The 14,650-nt window shown below is 44.2% G+C and overlaps 1 protein-coding gene across 2 annotated transcripts in view; it reads right to left on the bottom strand.

The window, feature by feature from the left end:
- Positions 1–290: 290 nt before the first annotated feature.
- PSEN2 (presenilin 2) overlaps positions 291–14,650 on the bottom strand; it is a 38,148-nt gene continuing 23,788 nt past the window's right edge. Inside the window, exons 4-11 of one of the 2 annotated variants that reach the window (XM_044676810.1) lie at positions 14,381–14,522; positions 11,199–11,266; positions 9,281–9,501; positions 8,528–8,626; positions 6,656–6,733; positions 4,627–4,746; positions 2,989–3,107; positions 291–1,183 (exon numbers count right to left, since the gene is read on the bottom strand). In XM_044676810.1, coding sequence (XP_044532745.1) covers positions 1,028–1,183; positions 2,989–3,107; positions 4,627–4,746; positions 6,656–6,733; positions 8,528–8,626; positions 9,281–9,501; positions 11,199–11,266; positions 14,381–14,522 — 1,003 coding nt within the window. In that variant the 3' untranslated portion in view covers positions 291–1,027. Of the gene's footprint in view, positions 1,184–2,988; positions 3,108–4,621; positions 4,747–6,655; positions 6,734–8,527; positions 8,627–9,280; positions 9,502–11,198; positions 11,267–14,380; positions 14,523–14,650 lie in introns of those variants that run through there. The other variant, XM_044676811.1, reaches the window with a different exon arrangement.

Below are 14,650 nucleotides of genomic sequence, written 5' to 3'. Positions count from 1 at the left end.
TCCTTGAATGAATGCAGCACACACTTTACTAGCCTGGTACATGACACTAGAAACAGGGAAAGCAACCAGAACTTGTGATTTCATCATTATAAAGAACTTCTAGGTGAGAAAACTCCTGCCACCAATGCAAGCTGGCACCTTTGCTGCAACCTTGGGTCCTAAGAAATGAATTGTCTTGCTCAGGATCCCACAGACAGACTTGTGGAGATGAGACTTGACTTCGAGGCTAGCTCTTGATCCATGATGCCGCAGCAGAGAATGTCACAATTTACAAAGAGGTAAAGAGCATTTCAACCAAATTAATCTAAGGAAGTTTATTAGTATTAAGTCACGATGGCCAATGAGCCACTTCCCAGCAGTTAGTGATCTGAAATGTAACAAGAATTGGTTCATTTCCAATAGGTAATAAAAATGACATCACTGATAAAACATCGTGAACATTCCTTCCTGAAAAAGGAAATATTGCCTTCCTTGTTCTTAGTGGCAGGACCAGTCTCTATCTAGGTTCCTGAGAATATTCTATGGGCTTCTAATCTGTAACAATCTTCTTTGGATTCCCCCTTCCATGAAATTCCAGACCATAAAGTATAGGCGGGCATCTAGCTCCATCCCCTTTGGCCCACAGCCACATTTTGTGGCTTCTTTTCTTAGTTCATCTGAATGAACTCCTGGGTTTCCAGCAGGGGGAGTGCTGGTCAAAGGGGAAATGACTGAAGTTAGAATCATAGCCACCTCCACCATGTTTGAGCCAGGAGGGGCCATTTAACCCAATTCTCTCAGTTTACCAATGAGGAAACTGAGGCTCACGGTCACATAGCTATTAGCGGCAGAGTCAGGATCTCAACCCAAGTCCCAGGTCTACTCCACCACAATGATGCTCAATCTCACGAAGTAATCACATAATACTTTTTTTGTGTCATCTTTAAAAAAAAAGTTTTAAAAAATATATGGCACTAATTTGTAAAACTATATGACTCCACAGAGTTGGAATTTCCTAGGTTCCAGATAATAGTGGCTAAGCTTTGCTCTAAATGTACAACTGGTGGGATGCCAGGGTGTCCATGAAAGGCCTCACGAGGTTGTCAGTGGAGAAGTAGAAGATGAGACCGAAGGTGATGGAGATGGGCAGGGCGGGCAAAGCCTTCTTGAACACTGCCAGCAGCAAGAGTGTCAAACACAGGCCCTGTGGGGAGGACAGAGGGTGAGGATGGAGAAGGGCTGCAGTGACTGTGAGAGGGTGAATGCTTGGCACCTGGTCTTAGGGGAGGATTTTTCCGATGATGTCTCAGCCCCTGGTTTCCGGAGACACATCCCCATCTCTTGGCTCACCCAGTCCTTACCTGCCACCTGGGGCTGGCACTGCAAAGGTGGTTTTAGCCTCATTTTTTACAGGAGGAAAGCAACCACAAAGAGGTGAAGTTTCTGTGATGAGAGGAGAACTCCCTCATTCTCCCTAGTCTGGCCACCTTTCTAGCTAGCCTTCATATGGTATTTGAAAAGCTGCCAAGTGCTATACAAATAGGATCTCACGGTATCCTTGTGACAGTTCTGGGCAGGGGGAAGCTAGGTGCTCTTGTGATCCTCAATCTAAAGGTGAGGCTATATATTCTAAGCTATATATTTTTTATTTTTAAAACATTCTTTTTTTTCCCCTTTGTATGTGCAATACAGTTTTGAGTTTCTTTTTTCTCTCATTTTTGTACTTGAACACATTATCAATATTAATCCTTAAAAATTTTTTTTTGCAGTAATATAAGTTTAAAATACATTTGTTCTAGGCAGTCACAGAGACAGTCACATGGCTTGGAGGAATCTGAAGCCAGATTTAAACCAGGATTTCCTGCCTCTGGGACAGCACTTCAGCTACTTGTATACCTTCTATACTACTTCCCCTCACACCTCCAAAGGCAATAAAATAATAACAAAGAAATGAGGCCAGGTAGTACACATAACTTCTGTGTGAATAGGAATTGTCAAAGGCCAATAGGGTTGTTGCCTGCTTAAATGATGTGACTGGAAAATGTTAAAAATTCACCCCTATAGCAAGGGAATAACTGCAGATCTCTACAAGTAAGCTCTCTGGCCTTGGTACCAATCTGCTTCATTTTTTTAAAATGCTTACCTTCTGTCTTAGAATTGATATTAAGTAGTGGTTCCAAGGCAGAAGAGCAGTAAGGGCTAGGCAACAGGGGCTAAGTGACTCACTTTGTGAGTCTTGTAGCAAGTGCCCAGGAAGGTCAGACAGCTAGGAAGCTAGGAACCTCTCATTTCTAGGCCTGGGTCTCTGTCCACTGAGCGAATTAGCTGTCCCCCAATCTTTACTCTTAAGAACTACTCAGGAACTATCTGGGAGTTGGGGGTGTTTCAGGGACTCTTTCTGCAACACATCTAGTACAGCATCATTTACAAAGATGATTCCTAACTGCTGCTGAATGGGAAGGGAGTCATTCAACCCAACCTTGACAATTGTTAAATACTTGCTACCCTAGAAGACCCTGAATTTGGAAACTGGAAGATTTCTCAATCTTCCTGCTTGAAAGTCTTCAAGCCAGATCTGGAACAAGAGGATTTGGATTCAAATCTAGACTCATACTTTTCCTAGCTGTGTGATCCTGGATAAGCCACTTAATCCCCATTGCCTAGCCCTTTACCCCTCTTCTGCCTTGGAGAAGGCAGTATTGATTCTAAAATAGAAGTTGTGTCTAAAAAAAAAAAGTCTTCTGGCCAAGGCTGGACAACATTTGTTGGGTGTGCTACCATGGGAATTCCTTCTGTGTATGGATTAGACTAGAGGGCCACAATTCTGTGATCCCTCGGAGCCTCCTTTCTCCAACTGTAAAAATGAGGATAATGATATCAAAGACTTCCCAGGGCTGGGTCAGAAGGGAAAGCTAGTTCCTGGGCAGGGAAGGATCGGGGATGATGGAGGGGACAGTTATATATGTTTAAGCCATTCTTCTTCCTACCCTCAACCCTCTCCCTACTTACAATGAGAATGGCAACAAAGCAGGCGAGGGTCGTGTTCCAGTCCCCACTCGCCGTGGCTGCTGCCTTGCCCACCAAAACGCTGTAGAAGATGAAATCTCCCAGGCCCAGCTTTACACCCCCTGTGGGGGAAAGACAAAAACCACTTTGTGAGTCTTGTAGCAAGTACTTGGGAAGGCTGGCGCTAAAGGACAATGGATGGGGCAGCCTCGGGGAAAGGCCGACTTATCTTGCCTTCTGCTTATGCGGCCACTCCTGTCCAGCGCTCTGGAGCCTGGGAAACAGACAATGTGTGAAATAGCCTGAAGGCTGGGCCAGTCCCAACTTCCCACCAAACATGGATCTCACATGAGCAACAGCGATGGGGGAAACAGAGGATGGCCTTGGATTTCCACCCTCCACCCCAACCCTTCACCAACATCAACAGGCAACTCCCTCAAAGACCCCTGGCCAGGGCAGAAGGCTGAGAGATGAGGGACTCGAAGGCTGGATCCGGCAGGAAAGAGAGAGAATGGGATGGGCACTGGACCGGTGATTGTATGGATACAGGGAACATCTGAGTGAAGAAGGACAGCAGTTTCTCTGCAAGTCTGTCTAAAAGAGGTGAGCCAGTTTACAGGACTGGAAAGACTGAACTTAAGAATAATTTTTAAGGAACTGTCATTCTGTTACTTTCACAATGGAATCACATGTGACGTGGGATTTGGAGTTGGAAGGCCTGGGTTCAAATCTCTGCTTGACATTTCCTACCTACGGAGCACCAGACAAGTCACTTACATTTTCTTGGCCTCGGTTTCCTCATGTGTAAATGGAGAATACTGGACAGACCCATTCTGGCTCTAAAGCTATGACCCCAGGACATTTAAAGAATCATTCAGAATGATTTATAGCGATACCCCTCATTGTAAAAGTCCTTTGAGATTTGTCTGTAAGATTGAACTCATTATCAGCTACTAGCCTCTGTCAGCCAGTCTCTTTGGTCTCTCGAGGAGCCAAAGAATTCATTCTTGTCTTTCTCTACCCCCTATTCCATAGACCAATTTTTATGACAGTGGCCTCTAGGCCACATCTTTCCGTGGGACAAACATGCAATTCAATTCAACAGTTCCCAAGGACTGGGGCAGCTGGTACTTGGTAATACTAGTACAGCTAGTACTGGGCAGGTTCAGTGGATTGAGAGGTCTTAGGTTCAAATCTGGCCTCAGGAATTTCTTGGACAAGTCACTTAAAGCCAATTGCTTAGCCCTTACCACTCTTCTGTCTTGGAACTGATGCTTAATATTGATTCTTTTTAAAACGATTCGTTTTATTTAAAAAAAAATCACCAAGTACTATCTATATGCCAATCTATGTCCACATGCTGGACACCAGGAAAACAAAGATAAAATGAAACAATCCCCACACCTGGGGAGCTTGGCTTCCCCTAGAAGTCTGTAGCTGGGCTCCTGGTCATCTGCTGGTGCAGACTCCCTTTCTAATCTTTTCTCTTTTCTCTTTGGAAGAAGATCACAGTATGGGTGCATGGACTCATTCTCCTAAATCTCCAGGCAATGTCTCCTCCTCCCCCACCTGCCCTTCTTACCCCCCGACCCCGACCACACACCAGCCCCCCTTTGGCTAGAGAAAATTAATCCACCTTACTTTCCTCCTCTTCCTCCAGCTCCTCCACGGCATAGGAAGGCACGTGGAGGGGGGTGCACCTCGGGGAGTCGTAGGTTTCAGAGTAAGAATGGTCCCCAGAAGTGTCGCTCCAGTCGTCCTCTGGGTTCACAGACACACAGAGAAGTGTCAGTGGTGCCAGAAAATTAAAAAAACAGAAAAGATCGAGAGGTCACGAGAAGCAAGGTCTGAAGGACTTTTCATTGGAGAGGGAGAGATCAGCAGTTGGGGGGGAAGGAACCCATCCTTCAGGGAACGGCCCATGGGGGACTGGACCCTGGGCTTAATCGGGTATCTCTGCCACAGACTGGCACCTACCTGATGCCATGCCCTTCCTAGGCTTCTTCCTGCCCTCCCACCTGCTCAGTGACTTTGGATGCAAGAGAATCTCAGTAACAACAAAAATAACTGAAATCAGGGGGCCCTCTGTGACACCCAAAATGTGTCAGCAATGGTGGGATGCCAACGAAGCCATCCAGGTCTTATTGGTGGCTCTTTCAATTTCTTTTTTTGATATGAGATTATTTAAGTATTCCATTTCTTCTTTTGTTAATCTAAGCAATTTATATTTTTATAAATATTTGTCCATTTTGCCTAGCTTGCTATATTTATTGTCATATAATTGGGCAAAATATCTCTTAATAATTGCCTTAATTTCCTCTTCATTAGAGGTGGTCACCCTTTTCATTCATGATACTATTAATTTGATTCTCTTCTTTCTTTTTTAAAATTACATTAACCAATACTTTGTCTCTTTTATCTGGGTCTTATTGGTGAAGGAAAGAATCTGCTACACTGAGCTTGCAGGCCCCAGGGCACTCCACATTCTGATCTACACGGGGTAACTTCTAAGGAGCTCTCGAGTCCTAGAATGACACCTTTCTATCTATGAAAATCTCTAGCCCAGATTAATGCTTGTGCATCAGCAGAGTAAAGGGGTCAGGCACGGAACTAGGAGTTCTGGGCCCATATCAAGGAAAGGGACAAGGCTTGGGCCTGTGATTTCATTGGTAGAAGGCACTCCCAGGAGAGGAAACTCCTTCTGCCTCTACAGGTTGGCACCGTTTCTGAAACATACATCTTTTCTTTAGAACCCTCATCTTTTCTTTATTCTAAGACCAAAGAGGGGACAAGGGCTAGGCAATGGGGGTTAGGTGACTGGCATAGCTAGGAAGTGGCTGAGGCCACAGTTGAACCCAGTACCTCCCGACTCCAGGCCTGGCTCTCGATCCACTATGCTACCTCGCTCTTCCTTACATAGAGTCTTGAGAGAGCTGCCCAGGGCACCAAGCCATTGAGGCACCTGCCCAGAGTCCCACAGCCAAAAGTGGGGGAGATAAGGCCTGCAGCCAGGCCTTCCCACTCACCTGGGCACTTTTACTGTGTTCCTAATTGTGCCACTAGGCTGAGGGCACAGCCATGAGTGCCGCTGTCCATCAGCTTCCTGCTCCCTCTTTAGGCTGCTCTTAAGTAAGGGTGACTCGGCCCTGAGGCTGTCAGGTGAGTCATGGCATGGATTGCCTCAGCCATGCTGCTCCCTGCATTTTGTCTCCTCTCATCCCCTCTCCATGCTATGCCTTCCCCTCTTAGAATGTAATCTCAGGAGCAGTGAGGTGGCTCAGGGGAAAGAGCACTAGGCCTGGAGACAGAAGGTCCTGGGTTCAAATCTGGTCTCAGACACTTCCCAGCTATGTGGCCCTGGGCAAGTCACTTAACCCCCATTGCCTAGCCCTTACAGTTCTTCTGCTTTAGAACTGATACTAAGAAGATGAGGGTTTAAAAGAAAAACAAACAAGCAAAAAGAATGTAATCTTCTTGAGAGAAGAATGAGCCCTGCTTTATTTTTGAACCCCCAGCACTTGATACAAGGCACGGCACAGTAAGCACTTAATAACCAGCCTTGTGCTCTCTGTTGGTCTCTGTCTCTGGCCCTCGTGCCCAGAAGGAGGGCCAGCCAGGTTCCCTCAGTGACCATATTCTGGGCCCTTTGGTCTGTGGCAGAGGCACTGACCTTGCTCCTGGTCCTTGGGGAGGGCTCCCTTCGTTGGACTGTCCACCTTTGCCATGCCTACGGTCCACACCATGGCGGCTGCAAGAGGAACACAGGACAAGACCACGGTCAATGTGGCTGCATCATCTCCTCTGTGCTTAATGAATTATTTTGTAGTACAGTACTCTATATCTATATCTATATCTATATCTATATCTATATCTATATCTATATCTTTAATCCATTATCTTCCACCTTAGAATCAATACTGTGTATTGGTTCCAAGGCAAGAGAGTAGTAAGGGTAGGCAATGGGGGTCAAATGACTTATTCAGGGTCACACAGCTAGGAAGTATCTAAGGTCAGATTTAAACCCAAGACCTCCTGTCTCTAGGCCTAGCTCTCTATCCACTGAGCCCACATGGCTGCCTCCAGTACACTGTATTTAATGATATGCAAGGTAAGTGACTTAGTGGGAAAAGCCCTGGATTTGGAAAAGAAAGACCAGAGTTTGAGGCTCGTGTCTTGTTTCTCGGAGCCCATGTGACCCTGAGCAATTTCTTCACTTCTTTGTGAATCAGTTGTAATGGATCAGTTTTTCCCTCTGTAAAATGGGGGTGATAATAATATTTACATCACCATAATATTTAATTAAAACAATGATCACATAAACTTTAAAAAACAATAAAATGGCATCTTCTCTGAGCACCCAGGGCTCTGATCTCTTCCTCACTTATGTGCTTATAAACTTATTGTCATTGTTATTTTTTAAATAATTCTAGTTGACATCTTTGTTCCTACTGTTAGGCTCAATTTACATCATGTGCTTAAGTTTTTCCTAATTTTTTTTTGAGTTCTTCATGTTTGTTGGTATTTTCTGACACAAAAATAGTCCATCACATTAATATTGCATCACTTAAATATTCAGAATTCTCCCAAACTGCTTAGCATGTTTCCTCCTCTATTTCTAGAATACTGAAGTAACTGCCTTAACTCCTAAGCCAGTCCTGACCTCCTAACTCTCCTTCAGGGTTCACAGACTCTCAGACCCCAAGGGTTTTAGAGCTGCAAGTGACCCATAGTGATGGATCATCTGTCTCTCCCAACCTCCTCATTGACAGATGAGGGAAGTGAGGTCCAGAGAACAAAGCAGATTTGGCAACAAAATTATAGCAAAAAGAGCTTTAGAGCCCCCAGGCCTAGTTTTAAATCCTGATTCTGATACTTACCGTCTATGTGACCTTGGACAAGTCACTGAACCACACCCTTGGCTTCAGTTTCCTCATCTATAAAATGAAGCAGTTGTACTGGATGGCCCTTAAGGTCCCTTCTGCTCCAGATCTAAGATCGCTTACTCCTTTAAGAAACCATGTAGGTAGATGTCATGCAAAAAACATACTGGACTTTTTCTATATTGGATCAGCACATGGGAGTTCCTAGGTAGCAGATTTCAGCTTAATATATGAAAGAACTCCCTAGCAAAGAGAGATTCAACAACATTAGGGATTTCCCTCTCTGTAAGCTTGTTTATCATCCTCTATCATAAATGCTACAGAAGAACTGCACTGGAAAGTTAGATTAGAGATCACAGGACATTTATGGTTGCTTCTAATTCTAAGACTGTACAATTCTGGTAGAATAGCATACATTTAAGTCTTTGATTATCAAAAAAAGCCCCACTCCCCACTGGATATCACAGAGAGGAGTAACCAACTCCGCTCTCTTCCTTTCATCCTCCCTGACCTTGAAAAAGGGTTCTTTAGTATAATTTTGAAAGGAAAGACAGTCAGGAAATTGTTTGTGGCATTGGAAAAGCCAAAGGGAAAGGGTGCAGAGAGATAACAATACTCAGATGGTCTAAACTGCTCAGCGGTGGCTGGGGGGGGACACTTACATGAATATATGAGTGCAGGAAAGATAGGTTCGTTTCTTTCCTGAGCAGTTTCTACAAGCATCCTCAAGGGCCCTTTAGGACAGAGCACAGCCACCAGATCTGTGAAAACCAAGAAGGCTTTGTCAGGGAAAAGCAGTCAACATTCTCAAGCAGGTCCCAGAAATTAATTTCACTCCTGCTTATATAAATGATCAGCTAGGCTTCCCTCAACCCCTGATCAAAGAGAAGAAATGGAGAAATAAAAAATACTGGTTTCCTCATTTGTCCTTGCTATTCAACCCCTACTTAAAGTTTACCTGTTGCCAAACATGTTCCTGCCCTTATCTATGGCATTTGCCAAGAACCAGCAATAAGTTGGAATTTAAAACAACCCTGAAAGAATCAGTTTTAAGAAAAGAAAAATGAAGTGACTTCTACTTTCCCTTTGGAGAAAGGTCATTTTCTGGTGAATAATTACCTTTTGTGTTTTATAAAATTCAATTAGACAAGTACATGTTAAATGCCTACTATGCTAGGCACTGACAAACTGACAACAGTCCCTGCCCTCAAGGATATTGTTAAGAGACTAATTGGAATCAATTAATCCATCAAGAAGCATTTGTTAAGCATCTCTTAGGTACCAAATCTTGCCCAGAGGATACAAGTGACAGTGAAAGTCCCTCAAGGACCTTCCATTCTAGTGGGTAAAGGGGTGGGATCTGATCCTTCTTGTCTGGCATGCAAGACAACCACCTCCACCCACAACTGTCCTACCATACACAGAGATGGCTCCCAGGATGACCCAGGCTGACCACTCTGGAAGGTACTTGATGAAAACCAAGGCCATGAGGGCACTGATCATGATGAGGTAGGCCTGCTGCAGCACCAGGGGGCCCTTCCAGTGGATGCAAATCATTCCCACTGCCCCAAAGTTCCAGATGACCAAAAAAAGGGTTGGGTAATCCATAGCCACATTGTAAGTCTTGAGCACTTCCCTGAAAAGCAAGACCAGCAGATGAGGGGAAGTCATTGGGAGGGAGGAGAAAACACCTATTCCTTCAGCTATATCAGACCTAGTTTAAAAGCCCCTGCTTTCCAAATGACATAATGGATAAACACTGGCTAGACTTGGAGTCAGGAGGTTTGGGGTTCAAATTCTGACTCAAATGCTTACTTGTTATGTGACTCAAGGAAAACACTCACTTTCACTGAGACTTGGTTTCTGTGGCTATAAAATGAGGGTAAATAAAAACACCTGTCCTGCAGATAAGGTTCAAATGGGATAATGCACGTAAAATGCTCTGAGGATGTTAAAATGCTATGTTGGTTACTATTATTGTGATTAATAATATCCTCTTTCTCCTCTATGTAGATATAGATACTTTACTTATAGACACACACACACACACACACACACACACACACACACACACACACACACAAATTCATGGATCCCAGATTAAGAATTCCTGCTTTAGGTATCTGAAATTTATTCATCAGCAGGACAACAAAATATTAGCTGAGCATTAGCTGTCCATGACCCCAGGGGCACTAGGAAACCTTCCTTCCTAGTCCTTTTTAGGTCCCTTAGGAATATGGAACAAAAAGACAACTCGAAACAGGATATAATGTCCCAAATCAATCATTTTCTAAATTTGGAATTTGTCAAGATTTAGACTAAAGAATAAAACTTAAACAGGAAGGGTTTTCCATTCAATAACCAATGACTATAATTTGGAGTTTGGCAAAGTTTTGGTATGAATCCCTTTCTATGACACTCTACGACCATGAGCAGCCACAATTTCTCTGTGCCTCAGTTTCCCTAACTATAAGAGGGCTTGATTTGAAAGCCTTCCTCTGAGGTCCTTTCCAGCTCTCGATTCATGATCCTTAATCAGGTTTACAGTAAAGTCTCAAATTATTTTTAAATTTTGGCATTGGACCTGGGTTTTTCATTGGTAGGAATAAGAAGCCCCCTCCATCAAGACAAGTTGACACCCCTCTGTATCTAGTCTTAGACAGCTGCCTGCAGCCCTGACAATAGGGCTTGCCCAAGGTCACAAAGACAAGAGGTGTCAGAGAAGGAACCTTGACTCTAAGCCCAGCACTCTATTCCTTACGCCCTGTTGCCTCTCTCCATGGTATTTTTATGGGGCCTGAACTTACAATAATATAGAGCCAACCAATGCATATCATAATCTGCCCACAAGAAAGCATGTGGGGAAATGTCCTGGGCCTGGTGGGAGTACCTGGAACATAGTAGGTCTTAATAAGCGTCTGCTAATCCATAGGGCATTCTGGTAGCAGAGAGAAGGCAATCCTGGCTCCCCTCATTCCCACAGACTCCCTCTGCTAAAACACCTTTTTGTCCTTTCCTGAAGTGTATTTCAAAAAGTTTCCTTAGGATCAGAAGGAATGGATCCATGCATACCCCATCCCCCCATCTTCTGCCCTCCCCTCCACCCCCACCCCCCATTGTGACTCTGGGCAGGGGTCTGAATCTCTCTGTGCTTCAGATTTCTAATCTGTAAAATGGGTACAATATTGCTACTTACTATACCTGCAGGGTTGTTGTGAGGCCAAATGCCCATCCCTCCTCTATCCTCTATCCCCTTTTACACCCTTCATCTTGGGGAGCAGTATGGATGAAACAGTTACCGGGAACGATCACAGACCTCACTGGCAGACTTACCCAAGATAAATGTAGGTGAAGAGGAAGAGGAGCATCAGAGAAGACAGGATCAACCAGCCATGGATAAACTGGACAACAGAAATACACACCACTGTTTATACCATGAATGAATGTTCTCGGTTTGCTCGTTGTTTCAGGTAGAACTGCCGGGCAGGAGCCAGGGTACTGCCAGGGTGCTGAACCAGCAGGGGTTACAATGCATGTGGCTGATGTTCACACTGCCACCATGTTGTGTTTAAAGCAAGATTAAGGGGCAGACAAAGTGGCTCATTGGATAGAGTACCAGGCCTGGAAAAGGGAGGCCCTGGGTTCAAATTTGGTCTACCTGTGTGACTCTGGGCAACTGCCTAGCCCTTACCCTAACTGCCTAGCCCTTACTGCTCCTCTGCCTTGGAACTCACACTTAGTATGGATTCTAAGGCAGAAGATAAGGATTTTAAAAAGCACCCCAAAACAAGATTAATCTGGGCAGCAAAAAATCAAGAGCACCATGACCTACCCCACATCCTTACAGAGCTTCTACTTCAAAGTGTTTTCACCTCAGCAAATAGTGCAATAATAGTAGCTACAGTTCATAATATGTCACTATAGTTTACAAAGGGATTTGACATCTCCAAACCCATTTCATTCTCTCTGATTCCCTGTTTTACCATTTGCTCTGCTCTGTGCCCTAAAGACAATGGGTTCTTTCCTCCATATGTACTGCCTCCTCCCTCAGAATGGGAGCTCCTGGAGAGCTGGCTAATGGCCCAATTTTCTATTTGTATGCTCAGTGCTCAGCACGGTACATGCATTCTCTAAGTGCTTAGTAAGTGTTTCATTCATTCACACATACATATGTGTGTGGCTGGACCAATGGTGGGTGTCAGTGTGCTGTTGGCAGAAAGAACGCAGGATTTGGAATTAGAGGATCTAGGTCTGAATCCTATTTCTGTCACGTACAACCTACATGACCTTGGGCAAGTCTGTAACCTCTTTGGGTCTCAATTTCCTCATCTATAAGAAATAAGGACAATAATTCTTGCACTAATTAGGTGGCTTTGGGGATTTAAGTGAGATAATGTGTAGAAAGTGCTTTGGAGACAATGAAAAGGGCCACAGATTTCAAGACATTTGGGATTTCATTAGCATAGAAACTAATCACTTAATCACAAACAAGGATTACAAAATCATTGCATGCTAAAGAAGACGATTGACTTCATGAGCTGCTGTGACCATTTCGGCTTTCAAATACTTTCTCAATACGTAATTTCCATAAAGGAGAGTCACTGAGGAGCTGAAGAGTTTTAAAAGATCATCAAAGAAGAAATATACTCTCCAACTTCAAAGCCAACCACAAGATGGGCAAGCAAGGAGCTTCTTTAAGTGAGGAGCAGACTTCCCTCTGGGATTAGCCCTTCCACCTACAAAGGCAGAAGAGGTCTTCATGGCAGCAGCACCCATACAGTACATCCCTGGGAGACACTGACCAATCATTACCTCCTAAGAGGCGTCTGCTTCACACATCACCTTTAATTCCTTCAAAGGAAAGTCTAGGGTAAAAAAGTCTCTCTTAACATGTTTGTGTGTATGGTTATAGATGCAGGCATGTATGTGTATGTATGTGTGTGTGTTGTCAGAAGTAGGATTTGAGCCTAGGTCTGTCCCATTTCCATGTTTGGTATTCTTTCCATCCTATTACTCTCTTCTATAAAAACAGATAAATAGATAGACCGACAGAGAGACATATGTAGACATACATATACATATATACACATATATACAAGATGGTTTCAAAAACTGTTTCTATACACAGACTTATTATACATGTGTACAGAATGATGAGGACACTGATAACTTCTATAGCTCCTACTATGTGCTAGGCACTGTGCAAGATCATGAGAAAACACACGTGATCTCATTTGATTTTCACAACAAAATAATGTCTATTTTACAGCTGAGGCCAACAGAGGTTAGTGACTTGCCCAGGTCAAATAGTTGGTAGAGTCTGAGGTTAGATTTGAATTCAGGTCTTCCTGATTCCCAGCCCAGTGCTTTATCTACTATTCCACCTAGGGGGTGTGTGTGTGTGTGTGTGTGTGTGTGTGTGTGTGTGTGTGTGTGTGTGTGTGTGTGTGTACATGCAGGTATGTGCATGGGGATATAACAAACACATGAGCACCAAACTTGTAATTGGGACAGATGTGGATTCAAATTCTACATGACAGTCATTGGCTAGCCTTCCCATGAGCAAGTTGCTTAATTTAGGCATCTGAAGACAAAAATGAACCTGTGGTATAGTGGGAAAAGGCCTGGACTAAGAATCAGAGGCACTTAAGAAAAAAAAACCCCAAACCGTTACTTTTCGTCTTAGAATCAATACCATGATTTGGTTCCAAGGCAGGCAATCAGTAAGGGCTAGGCAATAAAGGTTAAGTGACTTGCCCAGGATCACACAGCTAGGAAGTGTCTGAAGGCAGATTTGATTCCAGGTTGCAGGCACTTTGTAAACCTTAAAAGAGCTAGAAAAATGTCACATGCCTATTGTGTATATGTGGCTTTTGTTCACCTTAAACCCTTACTTTCTGTCTTGGTAATAACTCTAAGAGAGAAGAGAGTAAGGGCTAGGCCAAGGGGAGTGAGTGACTTGCCCTGAGGTCACTGACACAGCCAGCATGTGTCACAGGTGAGATGTGAAGGCAACCTCTGGGTGTCAGGATATGCCAGTGTCCGAGGCATATTCTGACGGTGAGGGAGGGAGACATTCAGCATGGTGAGTGGACCCCCACTCCAAACTTTCCAAAAAACAAAGACAAGAATTGCCCAGGGTGGGCACAGATGGATGGGCTGGGGTGCGTGCATCACTGGAAGGAATTCCCAGACTGATGTGAATATTTGAGACTATATAGTGTGGTCCATACACACAGATGTACACACATACATAGTGCACAAATGATACATGTACACATGGTATAGAAATGACCCTGGATAACCTATACGTTCAGTGTATATTTTATACATGCAAACCATTTGTGTAGAAATGAAGCAGCCTGAAAGCATATGGTTGGGTAAGAACTGATTCTGGCTCCCGGAGCTCCCCGCCCCCCACCCCTGCCTCTGATATTGATTCAGAACAAAGCCATGAGAAAGCCCCTGGCTGACCACCTGCCCAGGGAGGGGTCCCACCTCCCCCACTCCCTCACCTTGTAGCAGCGGTACTTGTACAGCACAACCAAGAATATCGTCATGACCACAATGACACTGATCATGATGAGGGTGTTTAGCACCGAGTTGAGCAAGCGCTGACCGATAGAGGGGGTGTCTTCTGTAAATGGCGTGTAGATTCTGAAGGTAAAGAGAAAGGATTATTGGTCTCCTACCCTTGTTCTCCCTTTCAAGGCTTTTCTACATCTAATCTTTTCTCCTTCAGCATCTGGACACACTCACTCACTCTCTCTCTCTCTCTCTCTCTC

The sequence above is a fragment of the Gracilinanus agilis genome, chromosome 4 (assembly GCF_016433145.1).
Source record: "Gracilinanus agilis isolate LMUSP501 chromosome 4, AgileGrace, whole genome shotgun sequence".
Lineage (NCBI taxonomy): Eukaryota > Metazoa > Chordata > Mammalia > Didelphimorphia > Didelphidae > Gracilinanus > Gracilinanus agilis.
Note: the sequence above shows the minus strand (reverse complement) of the source record. Positions and strands in the feature narration are given on the sequence as shown.